The 24,313-nt window shown below is 37.8% G+C and overlaps 1 protein-coding gene across 1 annotated transcript in view; it reads left to right on the top strand.

Annotated features, from left to right (window-relative positions):
* The first annotated feature begins 4,746 nt into the window (after positions 1-4,746).
* The window catches only part of COL12A1 (collagen, type XII, alpha 1), a 59,946-nt gene continuing 40,379 nt past the window's right edge, over positions 4,747-24,313 (top strand). The window contains exons 1-21 of the mRNA XM_010010294.1: positions 4,747-4,819; positions 7,451-7,600; positions 7,683-7,802; positions 8,350-8,514; positions 8,705-8,851; positions 9,497-9,636; positions 10,797-10,926; positions 11,859-12,004; positions 12,286-12,415; positions 13,192-13,331; positions 14,051-14,180; positions 15,565-15,704; positions 15,985-16,117; positions 16,216-16,242; positions 16,535-16,677; positions 18,293-18,422; positions 19,302-19,441; positions 20,526-20,655; positions 21,343-21,485; positions 22,491-22,620; positions 23,548-23,690. Coding sequence (XP_010008596.1) covers positions 4,774-4,819; positions 7,451-7,600; positions 7,683-7,802; positions 8,350-8,514; positions 8,705-8,851; positions 9,497-9,636; positions 10,797-10,926; positions 11,859-12,004; positions 12,286-12,415; positions 13,192-13,331; positions 14,051-14,180; positions 15,565-15,704; positions 15,985-16,117; positions 16,216-16,242; positions 16,535-16,677; positions 18,293-18,422; positions 19,302-19,441; positions 20,526-20,655; positions 21,343-21,485; positions 22,491-22,620; positions 23,548-23,690 — 2,703 coding nt within the window. The 5' untranslated portion in view covers positions 4,747-4,773. The remainder of the gene's footprint in view (positions 4,820-7,450; positions 7,601-7,682; positions 7,803-8,349; positions 8,515-8,704; positions 8,852-9,496; positions 9,637-10,796; positions 10,927-11,858; positions 12,005-12,285; positions 12,416-13,191; positions 13,332-14,050; positions 14,181-15,564; positions 15,705-15,984; positions 16,118-16,215; positions 16,243-16,534; positions 16,678-18,292; positions 18,423-19,301; positions 19,442-20,525; positions 20,656-21,342; positions 21,486-22,490; positions 22,621-23,547; positions 23,691-24,313) is intronic.

Below are 24,313 nucleotides of genomic sequence, written 5' to 3'. Positions count from 1 at the left end.
TAGTTGACGCTGTCATGATAATTCAGGGAGGAGTATCATGGGAGATGAGACAGAGAGGCTGTACTTTTCCTCGTGAGTGGGAGTGTATCTATGGTTTCTCAGGGGAATTCACGATCTGCGGACATTTATGATCTTTCAGCTATAGTTAGACAATTACATAGGCAAAAGGATAAGACAAACTCTTTTTTTATTTTTCCCTCCACCTTTTCACTCCAAAATGATAGTGGTGACTTTCTGTTTACTCTAATTCCGATTTTGCAACTTTGAGATTTCACTGCTGCAGTATTTTCTACAACTGCACTTTAGATCTATACAAAGCAAAAGTGATTCAGAAGCTCTCAGCAGGCTTATTAACCACTTTGTCTGTGAGGACTGAACCTGCACTGGGTAGCTGTTAGCCTTCAGAGGAAGCTGCTCTTGACCTAAAAACCTCAAGCTGTTTGTCTGCACTTTGAAGAATTTTTTGACATACTGTCGTATCTGTGGTTGGTGAAGTTGACTGAGGTGCCAGGCCATGAGCCTGTAAAGGGAGAGGACTGTTGGCAGGACCTTTTCTATGAAAGGGTCCTTTTTCTTTCCATACTCTGACCTCTGGGACCCAGAGCTCTGAGGAAGAAGCAGCTTGAGAAGTGGTATTGGCAACTGAGTACTGGCTGGATGTGACTTTTGCCTACAGTAAACTCTGATATTTCCAGTGTTAGTTTGAGAGGAAGCTGCTTCCATTTCTCTTTTGGTTTATATGGCTCACCTACTTGCTGCCATTTAAAAAAGAGAGGGCTGACTTAGACTGGTCATCTAATTGCTTCATAATTAATAAGAGAGAAAGACTGATGGTGGCTCGTCCACCTATTCTCAACATTTATTGAAGATCAGATGGATGTTTAAGATAGGTGAGCTGAATTGCTGTCTATCCCTCAGTCTGTTGACTGTAGAGGGAGCCTTAATAACAAACCTAGCTCACATACCTATTGGTTAGATAGCTAAAATTAAGTGAAGTAAATCTCACCTGTCACCTCTTGGTGCTTGTCTTTATGTCAAATGAAAGATACAAAGAGTTTAGGACCATCATTAGTAGTGGATTTTCATATGGATTATTACATAAGAGCATACTTGATGTTTTTTTCTATAAGCAGACCTGATTTAAACCCTTTCTTCCCATCTTTGCAGCCTCACCCTTTAAGCCACCTCGAAATCTGAGAACTTCTGATTCAACTATGTCAAGCTTCCGAGTAACATGGGAGCCAGCTCCAGGGCGAGTGAAGGGGTACAAAGTAACTTTCCACCCTACAGAAGACAACAGGAGTCTTGGAGAATTAATAGTGGGGCCATATGACAGCACAGTTGTATTGGAGGAGCTCAGGTATGGATAATAATCAATGTCTTTTTTTTTTTTCATAACTTTATCTTAGAGTTTTGTTTAATCATGGTCTGAGATTGAAACACCTGGCAAAGGTAAGAAAGAAAGTAATTTTGTCAATAAACTATGAGGATCTTGTTATGCAGTGTCTGAAAAGCACCTGGCAGGGCTCTTTCTGAGATTATTCATTCATGTCACTTGTGTTCTTGCAGGAACTAAAATTCCTGCAGAGCCTGTATTCTGAATTTTGCATAGGAGAAAGCTAATGTGATACTGAAAAAAGTTGGGATCTCTAAAGTTTTCTCCCGAAAGATCCTTACCTCATGTTTGTTAAAAAAAAAAAGCTTAGTTTAGTTCTTGATCCATTTTCTCAGGTAAGTCAGGCCTGGGTTTATAAAATCGGCTTCAGACCATGCCAAAATCTGTTATGCAAATATACTAAATATATTAGAAATTGGATCATTAAAAGTCTTCTTTTTATAGAATGGTTTGGGTTGGAAGGGACCTTAAAGACCATGTAGTTCCAAGCCCTCTGCCATAGGCAGGGGCACCTTCCACTAGAGCAGGTTGCTCAAAGCCCCATCCAACCTGGCCTGGACGCTGCCACGGATGGGGCAGCCCCCGCTTCTCTGGGCAACCTATGCCTGTGCCTCACCACCCTCAGAGTGAAGAGTTTCTTCCTTGTATCTAATATAAATCTACCCTTTTTCAGTTTAAAGCCATTCCCCCTTGTCCTATCACTACATGCCCTTGTAAAAAGTCCCTCTCCAGCTTTCTTGTAGCCCCTGTTTAAGTACTGGAAGGCTTCTATAAGGTCTCCCCAGGGACTTCTCTAGGCAGAACACCACCAACTCTCTAAGCCTGTCTTCATAGGAGAGGTGCTTCAGCCCTCTGATCGTCTTTGTGTCCCTCCTCTGGACTTGCTCCAAAAAGTCTATGTCCTCCTGGTGCTGGGAGCCCCAGAGCTGAATACAGTACTCCAGGTGGGGTCTCACAAGAGCAGAGCAGAGGGGGAAAATCACCTTCCTCAACCTGCTGGTCATGTTTCTTTTGATGCAACCCAGAATACAGTCAGCTTTCTGGGCTGCAAACGCACACTACTGGCTTATGTTGAACCTGTCAAACAACATTCCCAAGTCTTTCTCTTCAGGGCTGCTCTCAGTCCAGTCTCTGCCCAGCCTGTATCTGTGCTTGGGATTGCCCTGACCCAGGTGCAGGATGTTGTACTTGGCCTGGTTGAACTTCATGAGGTTTACACAGGCACACCTCTCAAGCCTGTCAAGGTCCCTCTGGATGACATCCCTTTCCTCCAGTATATCAATTGCACCATGCAGCCTGGTGTTGTCAGAAAACTTACTGAGGGTGCACTCAATCCCACTGTTCATGTTGCTGACAAAGATGTTAAACAGTGCCAGTCCACATACTGACCTTTGAGGAACACCACTCATCACTGGTTTCCACTTGGATATTGAGCCATTGACTTCAACTCTCTGTGTGCAACCATCCAGCTAATTCCTTATCCATTGACTGGTCTATCCATCAGATCCATGCCTCTCCAGTTTAGAGACAAGGCTGTCTCTGACAAGGGTGTCCCTGCCCATGGCAGGGGGGTTGGAACTAGGTGATCTTAAGGTCCTTTCCAACCCAAACCATTCTATGATTCTATGTCATGCGGGACAGTGCCAGATGCTTTGCACAAGTCCAGGTAGATGATGTCACTTGCTTTTCTCTTATCCATCAATGCTGTAACCCAGTTGTAGAAGGCCACCGTATTTGTCAGGCATGATTTGCCCTTAGTGAAACCATGTTGGCTGTCACCATTCACCTCTTTATTTTTGTCCTGGATTCAGCTACAGCAGTCATTTTTTCTCCTTCTCAGTAGCTGGTGCAGTGCTGTGTTTTTGACTTTCCGTCTGGGAACAATGCTGATGACACCGATGTTTTTAGTTGTTGCTAAGTAATGTTTACTCTGACCAAGGACTTTCTCAGTCTCATGCTTTGCCAGAGAGGAGGGGAAGCCAGGAGGAAGCAGAGACAGGACACCTGACTCAAACTGACCAAAGGGGTATTCCATACCACAGCACGTCATGCCCAGTATAGAAACTGGGGGGAGTTACCCGGAAGGCCCAGATCACTGCTCGGGTCGGGTTGGGTATCAGTCAGCGGGTGGTGAGCGGTTGTGTCCTTTTCCCTTGTTATTCCTCTTATCATTACTATTGGTAGCAGTAGTGGTTTGTATTATACCTTAGTTACTGGAGAGCTGTTATCTCAACCCGTGGGAGTTACATTCCTTCGATTCTCCTCCCCATCCCTCTGGGAGCGGGGGGAGGAAGGAAAAGGGGGGGGAGTGAGCGAGCGGCTGCGTGGTTCCAAGTTGCCGGCTGGGCTTAAACCACGACAATTTTCCATGTGCCACAGCATTGTTTCCAGGAGGATCTGCTCCGTGATCTTGCTGGGCACTGAGGTGACACTGACTGGCCTGTAGTTCTTCATGTCTTACTTTTTTTCAAATGGCGGTTATTTTTCCCCTTTACCAGTCAGTGGAAATTTTACTGGCCTACCATGACTTCTCAAATATGATGAGTAGTGGCTTGGCCACTTCATCTGCTTGTTCCCTCGGGACCTGCAAAAGCATCTTATCAGGTCCCATGGACTTGTGCACCTTTAAGTTCCTTAGATGGTCTCAGGCGGTTCTTCATTCTCCTAGTCCTTGCCTTTGCCTTCTGTGACTTGGGCAGTGTTGCTGGAGCACTGGTGAAGACAGACAAAAATTTAGTTGAGTACCTCAGACTTCTCCATGTCCCTGGTAACCAGATCTCCTGTTTCCTTCTGGAGAGCACCGACATTTTTCCTAGCATTTTTTTCTTTTATCACTGATGTACCTATAGAAGCTTTCCTTGTTGCCTTTAATGTCTCTTGCCAGATGTAATTCTATCAGGACTTCAGCTTTCCTAACCTGATCCTGGCTACTAGGAAAATTTCTCTGTATTCCTCCCAGGCTACCATTTTCACCCTCTGTAGGCATCCTTTTTGTATTTGAGTTTGTCCAGGAGCTCCTTCATATCTATGCTCCAGATTGTTTTGCCTGATGCATCGCTCCTGAGCTTTAAGTCTTAAATTACTTGAAAGATGAAGGCTATGAATTTAAGTATAGTATCTAGAATCAGCTTTTATATTGTCAAAACTTCACTCTTTTGTGGAAAAGGTAGTCTTTGGGCTTTACATTTTAGCACCTTCTTTTCCATGGGCGATTTTTTTCTGTGAGAATTTCAGAAGTGAAGTGTCAGCGTTTAGCTAGCCAAGTCATTTTAGTTACGGTACATTTGTCTAACTGTTGCAGGGCAGGAACTACCTATAAGGTAAATGTTTTCGGAATGTTTGAAGGAGGAGAGAGCAGCCCCCTGGTTGGACAAGAGATGACCACCCTTTCAGATACTACTTCGGAGCCATTTTTATCTAGAGGTAAACATGATTGAAGAAAGCACAGTCTTGGCTTCTGGATAAAAAAAGACCAGAAGTTAACCAGCATTTCTTTATCATATTTCTAATGTACATAAATATTTATTTACAGGATTCAGTGTACTCCCTACCTTGATGACATAACCCCTGGTCTAAAATGACCACTAGTTCATGATTTTAGTCCTTTGCACCCTTTGGATGGTCTTACAGAGATGATAACTCAGACAATCCATGTTTTGCTGATTACTCAAAGCCATCTGCATTGCATTTTCAAGCCATACACATCTGTGTTAAATCACATAAGGTCAAATTCTTGAACAGAGATCATGGCTCATCTGCAGGGGTGTTCAGAGGAGTAGAAGAAGGAATTTTAAGCAGATATTTAGCGTTTGCTTGTCCTTATATGGTGACTCTTCCTATAAGACTAAGAAGATATGAACAAAGATCTGATAGTTGGCAATATCCCAGTATTATTGTGTATTATTTAAGTTTATATTCAAGATAACCATCAGTAATTCGTTTGTGATTTTTTTTTTTTACTATAGCAGGAGGAGGTTTAGTTCAGAAATACAATTGCTGAGTGATCCCCAGTATCTGTTTGAGAGTTTTTCCCTGTGTAGCTAAATCTTCCAGTCATAATTTTGATAGCAGCTGTCTTGGAGTGGTTAATGGGCCTCTGCATACTAATAGTTGTGCCCACCATACTCTCAATTAATAGTGGTTGAGGAGAGTTTCAGGGTTCAGTTGTCCTTCACGAAAAGCATAAAGAAGCAGGTCTTTGCTTCTCAATAGCCAAGTATACATGCAGAAATAAAGACTTCTCTGCCCTTTCAAGGTTTGCATAACCATCAGAGAGAACTTGGTGAGGAGAAGTAACCTAACTATAAAGGCCTTTCAAAGTTAAGTAAAGAAAAAATGTGTCTGACAGTTTCCTCTATGTTCTTTTTGCTTAGCCTCTCTGATACCTGATTTCCACAGGGCTGTGTAAAAAACACCTCATGTAATGTTATTAACAAAATTTTTAGGAACTTTTTATTTAATTACTGTCCTGTTCTGTCTAAAACAAGAGGGTAAAATTGAGAAAAACTACATAACAGGCCATCAGTGACATTACAGTAAAGTTGTAATACATCTGGAAGAAAAGTAATTGCACCTAGAGTGGTTTGTTAGTTTTTATTATGACAGCTATCATATCTGTCTTCAGTGATATAGTCTTTAAGCTAATTATGTTTACTAATGCATGGATTTGAGTCATGGTTAATGTGAAAAGTGAATTTTATATCTGAGCCTGTAAATGTAATAGCACATTATTTATTAATAGAGGAAAAAAATCACTCTAGATCTGGTGCCTTTGCTAGAATTTTCCATGTGGGGAACTATGGTAGTTGGAATTAAAATAAAAGTCAAAATAGTTTAACTTTTATATTGTACATGAAACTAACTGTAACTTCTATATTAAAGTTATGCATGCAAGTTTTTGAACTAACATAGTTTTGCTTAAACCCTTCTCCTAACTGAATTTATTGTCCTGACTAAAGACTAGATCTATATTTTCTGTGCAGAAGAGGATCATACTTTTAACCCCCAGGTACATGGAATAGTTATATTCATGAGTCTACAGTGTTGGATCACTTATGTGGAACATATATGAAATCACAATATCTTTCAACTGTGATGAGTGTGGCTGATTTTTCTCGATGGGATTTCTTCCATATAAAGACCAGAAGCTCTGATGGCAGGAAGCCAGAAAATTTGCAGCTGGTAACACAATCTACAGGAAAAGAGAGAGAGCAAGAATTATTATTTTTTTTTTTTTTTTTTTTGTGTATGACTGTGGATAAAATCATTGTCTCTTTCTGTTTTGTATAAAATTTTTGTGATTTTCCTTGTGATGAAAATGATATGATGTGTATTTTATTCTGTAAGTTGTAAACTGAAGATATCTGGAACAACTTCCTACCTTTTCAGAACATTGCAGCTTTATATAAATGTTTGTTCTTGTCCCCTCTCTATCTCTTGACCTGTGTTCGTGTCTGTGTATCTTGCCTAACTTGTGTTCTTTCTTTCCAGTATATGCAAACTTCTATACCTCTTGTATTACCATGTCTTTTTCCCCTGAAAATTCAGAAATGCTATTTATTTGAAAGTGGTTGTAATATATGGTATTAAATTGTGTATTGCATAGTTGAAAGTTTAGCTATCCATGAAGACTAAAGTACTGTAAATTTGGATAATGTGATAATGGCCACTGCCATAGCAGTAGTTAATTCAGTAACCTTTTACAAAACCTCTGAAATCAAGTTATCAACCATCTTTAATGACCAAAACAGATAATAGCAGGACAAAAGAGAAGAGGACTGGCCTTAACATTTGCAAAGGTTTATTTATAAAAGGAAACATACATGAAGAAATTTATACAGCTTTTGCCATGGAACCAGTGACTAGTGTGAATAACATTCACAAATAGGTCATACTTGACAGAGTGCCAGTGAATAAAACTAGAGCTACTTCGGAAGCTAACTCGTGACATACGTCATATAAAAGGATGAAGAAAGAAAGTTATCTTGCTAAACCTGTATTTTTCTGGTTGAAAGCTATCATGCTAAGGTTATATTTTTCTGGTTGACATGGCAGGTTTAGAATGTAGAACCAGAGCAGAAGCTGATATTGTGCTGCTGGTGGATGGCTCATGGAGTATTGGACGGCCAAATTTTAAAACTATCAGGAACTTCATTGCTCGTATTGTTGAAGTTTTTGATATTGGTCCTGACAAAGTACAGATTGGTAAGTCCTCATATGTTGGAGGGAAAATGAGGTGTAACTGCTACGCAGCCACATAACTGAGTGATAATGGCTTTTTTACCAGGTCTTGCACAGTATAGTGGAGATCCCAGAACAGAATGGAATCTCAATGCTTACCGAACCAAACAGGCTTTGTTAGAGGCTGTAGCCAACTTACCATACAAAGGAGGCAATACTCTAACAGGTATGTCATACTGCTAGGATTTTCCTTAAGCTCCAACAAAAATAATTATAGTAGATGACCCTAGTATTGTCCAGTGAGTTCAAATTTGTCCATGATGAAACGGCCTTACAGTTCAGTATGTTTGGAAGAGAACAGGCATAGCATAGACATATAAGCTCAGTGCAAGTCTGGAGAAATGTAATTGAGGACAGCTTGGGTGATGAAGAGCTTGGATTGATGTTGAGCATATGAGAAGAAGAAAAGGAAGTTCCATGTCAGGGTTGGGATGAAGACAAGGTGAGGACCTAGAAGGGAGGCTAGAGGAGATCAGGTAGGAGGGTGATGCATAAAAAGTAAGAGATTAGAGACTCTGACATGACTGAAATAGTATAGGTTGCTGATAAGTCTAGGTGATAGGTTGCAACTAGATTCCAAGTCCTATTAGAATGAAGTAAATTGTGTAATGATGATGTCAGAGTGAAATCACTAGGACCAAATACTCTCCTTTACCATGACTAGCATATGGAAATAATTTATAGTGATGGCTACATTCTTTGTATCATGCTAGGAATGGCCTTGGATTTCATCTTAAAAAACAACTTCAAACAAGACGCAGGCTTAAGGCCCAGAGCTCGCAAAATCGGTGTTCTCATCACTGATGGCAAATCACAAGATGATGTAGTCACCCCTTCAAGGAGACTCAGAGATGAAGGGGTGGAACTTTATGCAATTGGTAAGTATTATAGGAAGAGGTGGCCTGCACCAGACCCCTCCTGCCCATCTGCTAAATGCACAGAGAAGTGGCTACATACATAAGTACCTAAAAAGGTATTCAAAGAATGTGTTTAGGGGCTTACATTCATAGCATTATGCTTCATGGCCACAATTTATAACAAATTTTGTTTTCATGTCTTCTCTGTAAGGTATTAAAAATGCAGATGAAAATGAACTGAAGCAGATTGCAACGGATCCAGATGATATCCATGCTTACAATGTTGCAGATTTCTCCTTCCTGGCTAACATTGTTGATGATGTAACCACAAATCTGTGTAATAGTGTGAAAGGTCCAGGTACATCACTTTTTCAGTCTAATTCATCCTTTTTCCATTTATGTGCTTGCACTGCAAATTCCTTTTTATTACTTACTGGGAACACTGTGTAGCCTTGGGCTGTTTTTTCAGCTGCTGGTGTGAGGAAGTTAGGCAGACCACCTGGACTACCCTGCAGGGGTTCTTTCTTTCATTTCAACAATGACTGTATTATACCTAACACAGCATGACATGGCTGGACGTGCCTTCTTTTCTCCCAGAGTCAGGAAGTATGTTTCTCAGTGTGTCACCTTTTTGCTCATTGTGTCAGGTTCTTTGATGATACTTCTCTAGTAATGAAAATTTCAGCAGCCCTGCTCTTTTTTAGTATTAATGTCTGACAACCCAATATTAAAGCTAAGCATAGAAAAACAGAAATGCTAGTTGATGGTTCTCCAGTGAAACACTGGTGTTGAAAATGGAGTAGGAGTGATAGGGAGCTTATTTGTTCTTGAATGTGATGGTGAGCTATCTCTTCTTGCAGTTGTTTTAAGAATTCCTGAGGATACAGAAACATAAGCAAGTCCCTAAAGAGTTTTTTTTCCCTAAGCACTTTTTTTGCCTCATGTTTTTATTCCTGATGATATAAGATAAATGAATAATTTTTAAATTTGCTTCCACTTGTAGGTGATTTGCCACCTCCCTCTAACATAGTTATTTCAGAAGTGACACCTCGTTCTTTCAGACTGAGATGGAGCCCACCTCCTGAGAGTGTTGACAGATATAGAGTTGAATATTACCCTACCTCTGGAGGTAGCCCTCAGCGGGTTAGTACTGTATGTTAATCTCTGACATTGCCCATGATAACCTTGGACCTTCACAATACAGTAGTGACATTCTGAAGTTTGTGCTGTGTATGGTGTAACAGCAAATGAAAGAAGGATCCCAAGGTCAAGAATATCAAGACTGATAAATGATATTCAAACTTACAAAAAGTGGGAGCATAAAGATTACTTTGATTGTTTTAAAATCATGAGTTCAGGAGAAAGATGTATTTCTTAAAAACAGTTGACAGGTATTTCTAGCAATTCCTTTCTATTCATATTCCACTGTCATATATTGGTTTGAATAAGCCAGTAACAGAAATTTTCTGAGCAAACTCATGTGTAGGCTTACTGTCATTTTAGTACATTTTCTTGTTAGTAGAAAAAAAAAAAAAGACAGTGAGTGATACAGTAAGCTAGTGCTTTGATTAATATTGTATGATGGTACTTGGAATCTGTGCCTAAGCATATCTTCCAAACTGTTTAATGCACAGGATCAAACTCATCTTGTGGTTATTACTTCTCTATACAGAGAGCCAGTAACCAGCAGCCCTGGTTCAGGCAATCTGAACTGCTCATCACTCACTTTAACCAGACAGAAGAGTGTTTAGAAGAATGAAGTTAGGTGCCTCTGTGTACCTAACTCTGAATTTCCAGTCTCTGATGTGGATTTTAAATCATAACTCAGATTTGACTCAGGAAGAATTTAGTCTTAGTAAATTATGACCTCAGGATTTGGGCTTTGATTAAGGTTGGAGCAGTCATTCCACTGCACAATGACTTTACAGTTTGCTGGCTTTTATGTTCTGCAAGGTGTTGCTAATGCCATGTGCTGTAACCATCTAGATTATCCTGGAGGTTTAAAACTTCTTTCCAAAGATGTAACATGTATCCCTGGCACTTTATTTATGTTGCTGGGTAATATAAAAGTGTAAACCATGTGTGAAAGTAGGATGCGTAGTGAGTGCTGCTAGCTATATCCAGCTCTGTTGAGAACAAGTGTTTGTCTGCCAAAATACATAGATTAAGACCATACTTATTTTTAGCTCCATACCAATGATTTCTGAAGAGTTTCACAAAGATTTTTTTTTTCTCTTATCTTAGAGATAAAATTACAAGTTCATTTGTTGTACAGTGGTTAACATTGCTTCTCTTTGATGTAGTTTTATGTAAGTAGGATGGAAACCACGACAGTTCTGAAAGATCTGAAACCTGAAACAAAATATGTTGTTAACGTGTTTTCTGTGGTAGAAGATGAAAGCAGTGAACCTCTAATCGGCAGCGAAACAACTTGTAAGTTAGAAATGGAACTTGTATAACATGTTAACAGCCACCTTAGCATCTGGGGACCTGTCCAGTAGAACTGTGGGCTTTCTTCTTAGAGGAAACAAAATTTTTAATTTGAATGACCAAATTGTGTTGTGTTACACTGGTTGTTCAGATCTTGGCTGGAAAACTTTAGCAAAGTGAAACTGCAGTGTAGTAAAACACATATGTCCCAGCTTCTTTCCAGGCTCATAAAGCACTACTGTACATGATTAGAGCAGCAGACATGAAATCTGATCATATACAAATGTGTACTCCTTCATTTTTATGCTAGATAATTAATTCCTGCTACTAGTTGCTAGAATACTCTAAAATTCATTCTAATTTTATAAAATAAACAAAAAGGCAATTAAACATAATTATGTCACTTCTACAAGACAGAGCTTAGCCATGTTTCTGTTAGCTGTCTACATGATTGAATTTAGGTATATTTATGCTGAATGCAACATAGGGTGACTTTTCTGCCTCTTTAAGAATATTGACTGTTTTGTGTTCATTTTACTTCTTTGAATGTTTTGTATGAGGCTTGTCATAAACCCTTAAAGTATGATTTTTATGAATTCTGTCGCAGATCCCAAAACAGTCATGTTGTTTCATATTAGAGCATTCATATGAGTTAATACTGCTTTTTAGAATATTCAAGTGTTCCAGTGTAGACTTGTAAGATAGTTTTAACTGTGTGTTTAGCAAACCTGTGACACATTCAAAATACGATGACCATTACCTCATTCTTAAACTAAGCACCACTTAAAATACCACTACTTGCAGATCACCTTCTGTTACCCATAAAGTACCCTAATATCCATGTGCAATATTTTTAGTGGTACTTTCTGTGATGCGGAATATGAAAAGTGAAAAAAGTGAAGGAAATAAATGAATATATATGTTTTATTTGACAGTGCCAATCTCTTCAGTTAGAAACTTGAATGTTTATGACATTGGATCAACTTCCATGCGAGTAAGGTGGGAACCTCTCAATGGGGCTACTGGTTATTTGTTAACGTATGAACCTGTGAATGCCACAGTCCCAACCACAGAAAAAGAGGTGAGAGAATTTGTCATTACTTCCTGTACTCTACCAAAAAAAAAATAAATTAAGAAAACCTGATAGATTTTCTTGATCTACCATTGTAGTCAAGAGACTGGCATGTACTTCTTGAAGCACAGTGAACTGAGTGGGATATTGTATACAATGACATCAGTCAGGAAGCTGTAAATATACTGTGAAACTCACAAACAAAATTCCCGTGCAGTTAAATCATTGCTTGCATTTCTGCCATTGCTTTCTTCAGTTTTTAAACATGGTGTGTTACTTTTCATGTGCAGATGCGTGTTGGGCCATCAGTCAATGAGGTGCAGCTGGTAGATCTCATCCCAAATACTGAGTACACTTTGACAGCTTATGTATTGTTTGGTGATATGACCAGTGACCCACTCACCACCCAGGAAGTGACATGTATGGGCATCTTGATTTTTGCTTTGTTAATGCTTCAGCAACATTTAATTTTGATTTTATTTCATGCAACAGTTTTTATGTATTCTGTTTTGTTTAGAAGATCATCTTTTGCATGTTTCATGCATTTTCTAATACTCATACATTTCTAAAAGATCTTCAAGTCAATTTCAATTAAAAGGGACCAACTATTAAAAGAGGAACAAAAGAGTTTTCTCCTTGAATATTGAAGGAATTTGGCTTGCAAATCTTGAGGTTATAGCATTTTTAAAGATCTCAGTTTTACTTGCATTAACTTAAAAGCCTTATTTCCAAGTTCAGATGTTCTTTTAAGTATAGAAAATTCATAAGAAAACATGTCATATCAAGAAAAACTAATCTAAACATGGCTTATTTTATACTTTTCCTTAAACATTTTCTACTCTAAGAGGCATAGTTCTGGCCTAGATGCATGCAGTCTGGTTGTTCATATGTTCTTAAAAAATGTTAAACCCTCAACCATACATAAAAAGTGGCTGTTGTCACCAAAAGTTATGATCTTAATCACTGATACTTCTCAAAGTATTGCTCTCATAATTTACTAAGGTGAAGCTACCATAGTTTATACCTATTATGCTTATTGCTGGGACAATGGGCTCATGTCATGACCAAAGCAATGAACTTCCCAGAAAGCTATTGCCTCCATTTCAATGAAATGCATGAAAAGAATTTATTTCCTTCTGTGGGAGACATATACCTCTGCCTTGAATAGCATTTTTACTTACTAATTCTTTTTACAGTACCTTTACCTGGACCCAGAGGCTTAACAATTCAGGATGTTACTCACAGCAGCATGAATATCCTTTGGGATCCTGCCCCAGGGAAAGTTCAAAAATACGTCCTAAGATACAAAATAGCTGATGAAGCTGATGTGAAGGAGGTAAATGGCAGGAACATTTTTGGAAGTACTAGAAGACAGTTATATTTTGAGGAGCTAGGTTACTAAGATAATGGCAAAAGTAGTATTATAAGCTACATCGAGAATAAAGAATATCTGTTCATGATGATTGCAGTCAGGTAAAGGGTAAACTGGATACTGAATAAGCACAAGAGAGATTTCAATGGGTACTCCCCTCTTTTTCCTCCTCGATGAGGACAAGTTCTCAAGCTGGAGAATTTTTCTGTACTTTGATAAATTTCCCTAAGTGTTATCTTGCCAAGCTCTAAGAACAGCTTACAACTGGGAAGACAGTATTATGGAATAAAGGTATATTAGCCCTTTCACCCACTGTCTGAATATGTGTGAGCACTGTTAGAGATGTCTTTGAGTATCTGCAAGCTTTCCATAGTTGCACTGCTAGCTCTTGTTGGACTAAATGTGCTTTTGTAAGGGAATGGGAATTTTCTAGAGATGCAGTTTGCATCCTCATTTCCAAAAGAATGAAGCAGTGAAAGATCCACAAGTAGTACTAGTATTTGAGACAATATGCTTTGCAAGGGAGTTAGTAGGTAGCACTCAATATTCACGTGTAAATTTAGGGGTTAACGCCAAAATTTAGTGCTGAATACTTTTCTGTTTTTCAGTACAGGAATTTCTGACAAATGCAGAGTAAGAAATAGAGCAATTTACAATTCTTAAGTCACTGTTTTTATTCTTAGGTGGAAATTGACAGACTGAAAACCAGCACTACTCTCTCTGACCTTTCCTCCCAAACACTGTATAATATAAAAGTTGTTGCTGTGTATAATGAAGGGGAATCCCTACCAATAAATGCAGAAGCTGTCACTCGTAAGTTTTCCTATTAATTCTTCTTGTGGTTATTTTTGCCTTACGTTCTATTTAAGTTATGTGTGTTGCAATATATTGCTGAGTTTAGGTGGAACCGTAATCTGTCTGACAAATAGTTTACCTGCATTTGTAGCATTATTTACAATATAACAATCTCAGGGAATCTTAGATGAGTTCAGGATCTTACTGCAGAAAACACTGAGCCTGCAGTCTGCAGAGAGGGGACAGATCAGCAACTGAAGCAAAATTACTTCTGTTCAGAGGCTGAAGGAGGAGTGTAGGGATAGAATTAGTAAGAAAATATGAGGGCAGAGAAAAGGTTTGGCAAGTCTATGCAGGAATCTACAAAAGTGAGTAGGAAGATGGAGCATATGGTAGAGGATTAGACAGAAATGATCTTGCTTCTGATCTAAAGGATTTTTTGTACCATGGAATGCTAAACCAGTCTGTACTTTTAGACAGAGTCTGTACTTTTAAAGACATCATTCGAGTAATCTCAACAAATAGGGGCAAGAAAATGGTGTTGCACAAATGTTAAGAGCCAATCTCCCTGCAACGTAGGTGACAGACTGAAGGGAGAAAGCTGTTATCAGGAAAGCCCTCATCCTGATCTAGGAGTATAATTTAAAAAGACAGCTAACTAGAAGAGCTAGAATAGAAATGACCAATGTTACCTTTTCACTGCCTCTCACTCTGATATGGAAAAAGGGAGAATAAAACATGCAGATGCTCTCTCTCTCCCTTTCCTCCCCCAGTTTTTAATTTTGTAGCTTGGTGTTAAAAATGTGCCTTTGTGCTAGCCTTTCTTCTATAGCTGTGGGTTTGTGTGACTGTGTGTGTAAGAAAAAAGAAGTTTTTTTTGTTTAAGTCTCTGGTTTTACCTATTTACTCATTTCTTCCTATTGACTGTAAAATTTAGCTTCCTTAACTTATGTTTAACCCCTATGAATTCTTTTTAAATAAGAGACATAATTCAGTCGTGACTTAGTTGGCTTATATAAAGAATTTTAAGATCTGGAAAAAACTCATGCGGGAGCTTGACCTGTGTGTGTGTGAGTTTATAATAACTCCTTATGACTCCAAAATGTAAGAGCTAGGACTGCAGTTGTGAGTAGGCATGAGACTTTTGTCCTCTACTGAGGCCAGTAGAGCTACATCAGTTTTATCAGGTGATGACCTAGTTATGTGAACGTATGAAGAACAATTTGCTTATTGTAGATGGGTTGAGTTATACTACAGGGTTTTGTTGTGATCATTAGAAATATGGTAACTGAGAGATAAAACTTCTGCATAATCTAAATTCTTTGTCTGAGTATTTCTGTTGTTCAACTGTGGTTATTTTGTAGTTACATTTTCTGAAATACTTTTCCTTTTCTCGTAATAGAGCCTGTGCCAGCACCCGCCAATCTCAGAATCACAGATATAACCACAAATAGTTTCAGAGGAACTTGGGATCATGGAGCTCCAGATGTCTCTCTATATAGAATAACCTGGGGACCCTATGGAAGATCAGAAAAACATGAGGTAACTAAAATTAGCCATTGTAAGATTTTGTGGGCAGTCTCTCAGAGGGTATGTTTTTAAAATCAGAATGTATTTAATAAATAGCCTATAACTTGCAAGCCCTCCTGTTGACCTCAATGGAAGTTGAGTAAGAAAGTGTAGAACACTTGTAGTGATTTTACTGTGTAAAAAATGACTCAGTTATATCCCACTCTCTGTGTGTTTCAGTTTGTTTGGGGGGGTGGTGTGTTATTTGTTTCTTTAACTTTTTTTTTTTTTTTTTTTAATATTTCTCCACAAGACTATCTTAAATGGGGATGACAACAGTTTGGTCTTTGAAAATCTCAATCCAGATACATTATATGATATCTCAGTTACTGCCATTTATCCTGATGAATCAGAAAGTGATGACCTCATTGGCAGTGAACGAACATGTAAGTAAATGAAGTGTTTCTGCATGTTGTTATTCATAGTTATTAATTGGAAGGCATACACATACAAGAATTCTGAAAACTTTCTCCTTTTTTTCTAGTACCTTTGATACCTATCACCACACAAGGTAAGAATCTGAATTTCCAGGTATGGTATTATTACCTCTCTCTAAACTGTAATGGATATTGACATTGAAAAGCTGAGATCATTTAATAAATGTTGTTGTGGTTTTGGAAGAATACTAAACACTAGGTTACCACGTTTATTACTTTATAAACACTACAGTTTATGTTGTCTTGTACTTAATACATTTTGCTCTTGCTGAGGCATTCATGCAGTCTTAAAAGTATGAATGAAGTGTTTGTCCCTGCTTTTTGCTTGAATTACATATTTATTCTTTTCCTTATTGTGCTTCTCAGCCCCAAAGAGTGGCCCACGAAACCTTCAGGTGTACAATGCAACGTCACACAGTTTGACTGTGAAGTGGGATCCTGCTAGTGGCCGAGTGCAGAGATACAGGATCCTTTACCAACCTATCAGTGGGGATGGCCCTGAACAGTCGGTAACTAATTTTGAAATGCTACAGTTACTCAACCTCAAACGATAGTTCTGCAAAGTAATCTGTTAGAATAATTTATTTTCAAAGTACAACAGTGTAGATATTAATCACCTTTTAGATGAAGATTGAAATTTATAGTGGATACGTATATATTCCAACTGTTTTCTTTCTCCATTTTAAATCCAAGATAGAATGCTTTTTATGGAGGAATAATAACTTTGGATACAGCCTGTTTTCTTGAAAATCATATTATCTATAGATATAACTAGAATAAAGTGTTGAGGAACAAGTTAATCAGCACATAAGGCTAGAAGTCACAGATATATAGTAATCACAAGAATCAGTAATATGAACTGCCATGACTACTTCCATAGTCCAGAGTCTCCTGCTGTTTTCATAGTGTGGTTCATGTGCTACCAGAGGGATTTTGTCATGGAACGTACTGTGGACCACACTAGGGATAGAATAACCACCCAGAAGCAGCAGCTGCAAAAATGAATCTATGCAAAACATGTGTTAGGGAAGTGTTTGAGGTGTTTTAGGGTCTTTTGATTGAGCAACTGTGAGATAGGGATAGCCAGTACTTTATGATCAGACAGTTTTCCTAGCGTTGTCAGCAAGAGCTATGTTGACTACTGGCGGCCTACGGAACACAGCCTGAGAATAGTAATTCAGTCAGCCTGTTTATCAGAAATGTGTGCTACTTAAAAATGCCCTATTCTGCAGTGGAAGGCTGTTATGATTACTGCCAAATGACTCAGAGGAACAGTCTCAGATGAGAACCACACTCATTTAGCTTGTTCCTGTAATTGGAGATCACACATGTTCAGAAGCATATTTAGGAATGTTTACTTTAGAATCAGTTTCACATCCATTTTTACTCTCTTCTGAACAACATGCATTTCAGTTGAGGTAGTTGAATTGTTGAAAGAACTGAATAGTTAAATGCAAGTTTAATGAGAAATCACTAGAAGAATAAGGAACAGTAGTAAGGTTAACTAGTATGTGTAATGAATTACTGGTACTGGAGAAAAAAAGAATTATGAACACTCTGTTGAAATTTGTGCAGAGAGTAGAATTAATAGACTTTATTCAGAACTGGATAAAGTCCAGAAGTGGAAGTCAGAGAAGACACCTCTTTTTAAGGAGAACACACAGAACACTCATGCTCAGTTCATGACATTTTAATGTCTGTCGGCAAATAATTCTCAGTCATATGAGTGTAATTCATTGTCTGCTTTTTTCGTTACTGTGATACTTGATTAAACTGCAGTTGCTAGGTAGGCAATAGCAATGTCCCCACTGAAATATTTAAGATAGATTTTCTAAAAGTTTTTTATTGGCACAGAACTAGCAGTTGAGATATAGTCTGGTTATATGTAAGTTTGGAGGTCTTAAAGAATACTGTCTTTGTGTCACTGGACTGTCTGAACTTGCTAAGGTGAATATGTACTAAATATTATTATTGCTCAATGTCTGCTCTCAGTGTCAGTCACAAGAGCATGCAGCATATGATATAGTGTTTCCCACTTTGCATCAAATGCTTACATTCTTCACAATAACAGTAAGTGTAAAAGGGGAAGAATAAAGCAATGATAATTCTTTTGTTTTACTGCAGACTATGGTTGGAGGGCGGCAGAACAGTGTGGTGATACAGAAGCTGCAGCCTGACACACCATATGCTATTACTGTGTCATCAATGTATGCAGATGGGGAAGGGGGACGAATGACAGGACGAGGCAGAACCAGTAAGTAACTTCATGGGATCTTCTTATTAGGTATGAAACAATATTGTTTTATTACATTTCAAATTGGCTGGCAAAAAATATTGTGGCAAAATTCATCCCATCTGTAGCTGTCATCTGTCCTTTGGTGTGTTTCAAATATCTCAAGTAAGAAGGCCTGTCAGTCTACTGGCTTTAGAGAAACCGTGGACAACCACCTTAGACTGAGCACCAAGCTTTTAGGGCTGAGAGAAACCCTACTGCTACTGTGGAACTTATTCCTCATCTTAATCTGTTTAATTGTCTTATGCTACAATTTGGTAAACATCTTTAAAGCATTTGAAGGCAGGTAATTCTCATATGTGTATTGCTAAGTATAAACTTATTAATTTCCTGTCAGCACCTTCAGTTCAGAAGCTTTACAGTATGCACTTTGAGACTCTACAATTTTACACTGATAGCATTGTTCTGATCATGCTGTAGAAAGCACTGAGTGATTTGCTACCAGAGGCACTTCAGGCATAAAGCCAATTCACTATTTTTAATTAGTTAATTGATTATTTAACTATAAATTTCTTAGTTCATTTGTACTTAGCTTACTTTTGAGCCTGCAATGCAAAGTCAGATATAGGAATGTGTTTGGTGAGGAAGGAACCAAGCATTCCTAATGAATTTGTTGTATAAATATAAAATAGTGTTCAGAAAGAAGTTTTTCTTACTACATTTAGCATTCCTTATGCTGTTGGATGGGGCTGGTGTGTTCTGATTAATGAAGACAAATATTTAATATGAGCAATTAATACTGTTGTTTTTTAAATTTCCTGATGATACATTACATAGCTGTGTTTTGACAGCACAGGTGAATGTGGTTGACGTTTCTGACAATTCGCTAATCTATTTCAGAACCTCTCACTACTGTGAAGAACTTGGTAATTTATGATCCAACCACTAGTACTCTGAACATTCGATGGGATCATGCAGAAGGAAGTCCTCGTCAGTATAAGGTGTTTTATGGACCTACAGCTGGAGGTGCAGAAGAAATGGTAAAGGCTTTATGTGGATCTCACTAACTGTCTCAGATAAATTGCAGCTCATGGTGCTAGTGGAGAAATGCTGCCGGGTGAAGTGGGACTTGTTGAGTATGCACTGGCTTTTTTTCTGTTCATAGCTACCTCAGAATAAATGCAGAGCACCTTCATGAAAGTCAGTTACTCCATATGTATTACAGATGTTTGATTTTATAGTAGACCTTCACTGATTAGTTCTTAGCACAACGATTTAATACCACACAAATTTTTTTGTTTGTTTATTCTTAGGGCAGTGCATGTGAATGTAAAGCTGACTTCAGGGTGTACAAAAGGCTATAAAGTTAGCAGACCTCATCTCTACCCATTTTTATTGCTAGGATGTCATGTGACTGTAGGCAGTCAGCTGGGATGATACATGTGAAAGCAGAAAAATCTGCATGAGTATTTTATTCTAATCTCCTAAAATTATACAATTGCTAAAGAGCTAAAGCAATTTTGAACATGTGAAACCTTGCTGCAGACTGTGAAAATATTATTCTTTCCTATTTGTATTTGTTTTGCGTATCTGTGCAATTGGATGTGCCTGTGAAATGAGGAGTACATGAATTGCCACTCCTGATAACATCTAGAGAGCTACCAATGATAAATATTCTTAAATGCTGTGGAGTTTTACTTTGTAACGTGAGCTGCTCATTACCTCTTGTCATTAGTTTTAGTGTTTGTGTAATGTTTATTTTTTTTTTTTAATTTAGAAAGTGACCTTTTAATGCCTCTGAGCTGCTAAATAGTAGTCATTAAAGAGATTCTGTTATTAATATAACAGGATCAGGACCCAAAAATGAAGATAGCTCTTCAGGGATTGTGTGGGAGAGCATAGGACTTAACAATCATTTTTGTTATGTCCAAGACAGAACTTTATTGAAAGGTAATTCCAGAAGATACCATGAACCATATCACTTCAAGCTTCAGTGTTTGTAAATTTTTGTCATGTCCAGTCTAGAAATGAGATGTGGTAGAGGAGTAAGTGAGATACAAAAAACTTAAACTTTTTGTATATTTATGTAATGTCATAACTCTACCTTTATCTTTAAATTTGTAGACCACAGTACCAGGAAACACAAACTATGTCATTCTGAGGACTCTTGAACCCAACACACCTTACACTGTAACTGTGGTTCCAGTTTTTCCAGAAGGGGACGGTGGACGTGTCTCTGATACTGGAAGAACTTGTAAGTAAAATCATCGTTTTGAAGAAAATGTAAGGAGTTTTTGTGTGAGTGGCTCAGATAATTAGAAATTGATTTTGCATCAGGTTTTTTTCCTCAAAGCTTAAACATAAATGCAAGAAACTGTTTACCTGCTTGGGTATGGTTGCAGCTCTGTAACTTACTTCACTTTCTGTGCTTATTTGAGTAGACGCTTTCAGTCCATTTATGTCAAGCAAGCTCAACTCTTGTGTTGTGCAGCAAACTTACAGTTTTAGTAAAATAGTAAAATTTTAATTATAGTGCCAGTAGCAATACTGGTGAACAAATGGAAAATATTGGTGTTAATCCATGGTAATGTTCATATGATGCACTTAAAATATTCCAGGGAGCTTCCACTCCTGAAGTCAGCATGGCATAAAATGTGTAGTTTATGGCTACTTTTCATAGCTTTCTGATCAACAATGTGGTTACAAAGTGTTATGATCATACCTTTAATTTACAGTATAAACATATGTACTTTGCTACCTGGCAGGAGTGTTTGTAAAAGCTAATCACCAAGACTCTTGGATGTGGAGAAACAAAAGTAATATGTTTATCTTGGGCTGATGCCCTTTTTCTGCTTCCTTTGAGCACTGTTGTAAATTCAAGTAGAACTAGAACTTAAGTAAGCAAGTTTATAAAACTTAATCTAAATTATCCTTGATCTAGTGGAGAGAGGAACACCAAGAAACATTCAAGTTTACAATCCCACACCAAACAGCATGAATGTCCGATGGGAACCTGCTCCAGGTCCAGTACAGCAATATAGAATTAATTACGCTCCACTGTCTGGCCCAAGGCCATCAGAATCTGTGAGTAATTTTGTTCTTTATATTATTCCTTAAAAGTGTGTGCAGGATGTTGCTTCCTCAGATGAGTGTAGAACAATAATTATAAGCTCAGGCCAACTGTCTGCCCAGGAGTGTCCCTGCTGAAAACACTTTGTCTACAGGAATTTAGTCCACTGTAACTAAATGTTTAATTTGGTGAAATAAATAAGAAATAACACTACCAGGTAAAGATGAGTTAAAATAATTTATTTATTTATATATTTATTTATTTTTACCTTAAGAAGAGAGAAGAAAACAACAAATATTTATTAGGAAATATTTAATTGTGACTCCAGATGCCAATGTTATGTAATTTTACCACTAAATCATCTGTTTAGCCCAAATCATTAGTGTTTAAGTAGGTCTTGGTGAGCAGCGGATATAGGTAAAAATTTGGCCTCCAGCTGTGAAGTAAGAGATTTTGGGTTTGTGTAGAAATAGGTGCAGTTTTAGAGCTAAGCTTATGAATGTACTCACAAAAAATATACACCCATACTGTACATGTACAGATGGGTGTATATGTGTTTATGTAAGGAAGTCTAAGAATTTTTAATGAATCATTTGCATTTGTAAAGTGAAACTGCATATTACTTCACACATAAGTGGGAACCTGTCTATTAGTATCCGTTCGAAAATGTCCTTTGTATGTCAGTAAACCATGATAGAATTTACTTTTTTGTTTTCTGTTCCTGCATGTTTTGTTTTTTTTTTTCTGAACCATTTTCACGTAAAATGTAGAAGATAGATAGCAACTCCATTTGCAGAATGAGAGCTCCTTAGGGATTCATCTTTTTTTTATTTTTGCATCCACTCTTGAACTTTTATCAATATTATTTGGTTATTTTAAACCTGTATTATTTTTCTTGGAAAACGTGCAGCATGGTCATGTTCTCAATTTGCCTATATTTCATTCAAATTGTTAATTCTAACATGACATTGTATAAACCAAAGCCTTTTTTATAAAGGTGCTTTTTGTTTCTGTTTTAGATTGTGGTACCAGGTAACACTCGTGATGTGATGCTGGAGCGCTTGACTCCTGACACTGCTTACTCAATAAACGTTGTAGCTCTGTATGCAGATGGAGAAGGAAATCCAAGCCAAGCACAGGGGAGAACATGTAAGAGTCAGTCAGTAGTTGCTTTGTGAAATATATGTCAAAATTGATGTGTGAAGAATTTATAAATTGGTTACAATCATATATAGTGTAAGCTGATCAGTGCAACTCTGAGATCAATACATTTGAGTTATGGCTGAAGCAATTAAAGGCCTTCAGGAAGGGAGCTTTTGCTATGTTGTCTGGCAGCTATGGTACCTGCATAATCAGTGTAATTTTCACTTGTGAAGTAAGGTTAATTTGAATGTTTAAGAGTGTAAAATCTGTTACTTAAAATGTGATTATAGGCAAACAGCAGTTTGTCTTTTGAAAAAAAAAAAAGGCACATTAAGATGGATAGAATTTGCTGTCAACAGAAAAAAATGTGCTTCATGTTCTGTGTCTTACATGATAATTGTCTATGTCAGTCTCCCCAGATGTTTGTTTTTTGCTGGAAATGCCTAAACACCAAAACTTCCTTGTTACAATTTAGCTTGTGGGATCTTGATTAGCTTACTCTTGACATCTTTAAAATTCATTCTAGAAATGACATGTAAATGAGCTGTCTATGGCAATAATAGGTCACCTCTCTTTTGCTACTTGTGTTTTTTCTGTTAAATCCCCATATTCATCTAAAATTTGTGACAGGCTGCAGTTATACCTGTTTGCAAGAGTCTGAGAAGCAGAATGTATGTAGATGCTTACTTTATACATCCCTCGGATATTGTCTCCCTTCTGTACTGCTCCAGTTCTTCCAATTAAGGTCCTATTTCTGTTCAAAAACTTCGGGCACTGCTATAGTATCATTGACTAAATTTACCTGTATGTTTTTATTTGGGGTTTCAGGGAGGGCTGTTAGCTTTGGTTTCAAGGCAGCATTTGAATCATTGAGGGTGACACTGAAGTGGAAGAATCATGCTTCATACAGCCTTCCATATTTTATTTCTTCAGTGCCTCGCAGTGGTCCAAGGAATGTGAGAGTGTTCGATGAGACCACAAATAGCCTTTCTGTTCAATGGGACCATGCTGATGGGCCAGTTCAGCAGTACAGAATCATTTATTCACCCACTGTGGGAGACCCCATCGATGAATATGTAAGTTCTGTAATTCCTTAGGGAGCACCAAGAGGTTCTCTGTTGATTCTTTAGGCTACAGAAAAACAGTGATACCTGTTCTACATGGTGTACACTTTATGTGCTCTATAGGTTATTTGTTCACTGTTATCAATGCTGAGAAGCCATTTGTATGAAACAATGGTTGGTTTGTTCGTTGATTTTTTTGGGTTTTTGTTTATTTGTTTTCCACAAAATTGCAGAACGTATATGGCTTAATGAACCCACTTGTGTGTAAAATAATGTTAAATGTGAGTCACACATTAATCAGAATATTCTGAGCAGAACTTGCTTTCTGACATTTAGTTCAAACATTGTGCTACAGTGAATAGCCATCTATTCATACTCTATTAATTATGAAGTCAGTGTGCTAAGATACAGAATAAACACAAGCCTGCATTTTATAAATTGAAGAAAGTAGGTGGAGCTTAATAAGAAAGCAATGGTAATGTTGATTCAGCATCTAACTTGCTTTTGTAAGGTTCAGTATGAATTGTGTGTTTAATTTCCTGTAGCTTAATGATAGCATAAGTTAATCTGAAGTTTATAAATTCTCTGAGTGTTTATAGCAAAGCCAAACTCAGAACCTATAGAGGTCAATAGCA

Source organism: Nestor notabilis, unplaced genomic scaffold, assembly GCF_000696875.1.
Source record: "Nestor notabilis isolate BGI_N333 unplaced genomic scaffold, ASM69687v1 scaffold3570, whole genome shotgun sequence".
Lineage (NCBI taxonomy): Eukaryota > Metazoa > Chordata > Aves > Psittaciformes > Psittacidae > Nestor > Nestor notabilis.
This window is presented reverse-complemented; position numbering and strand designations above follow the sequence as displayed.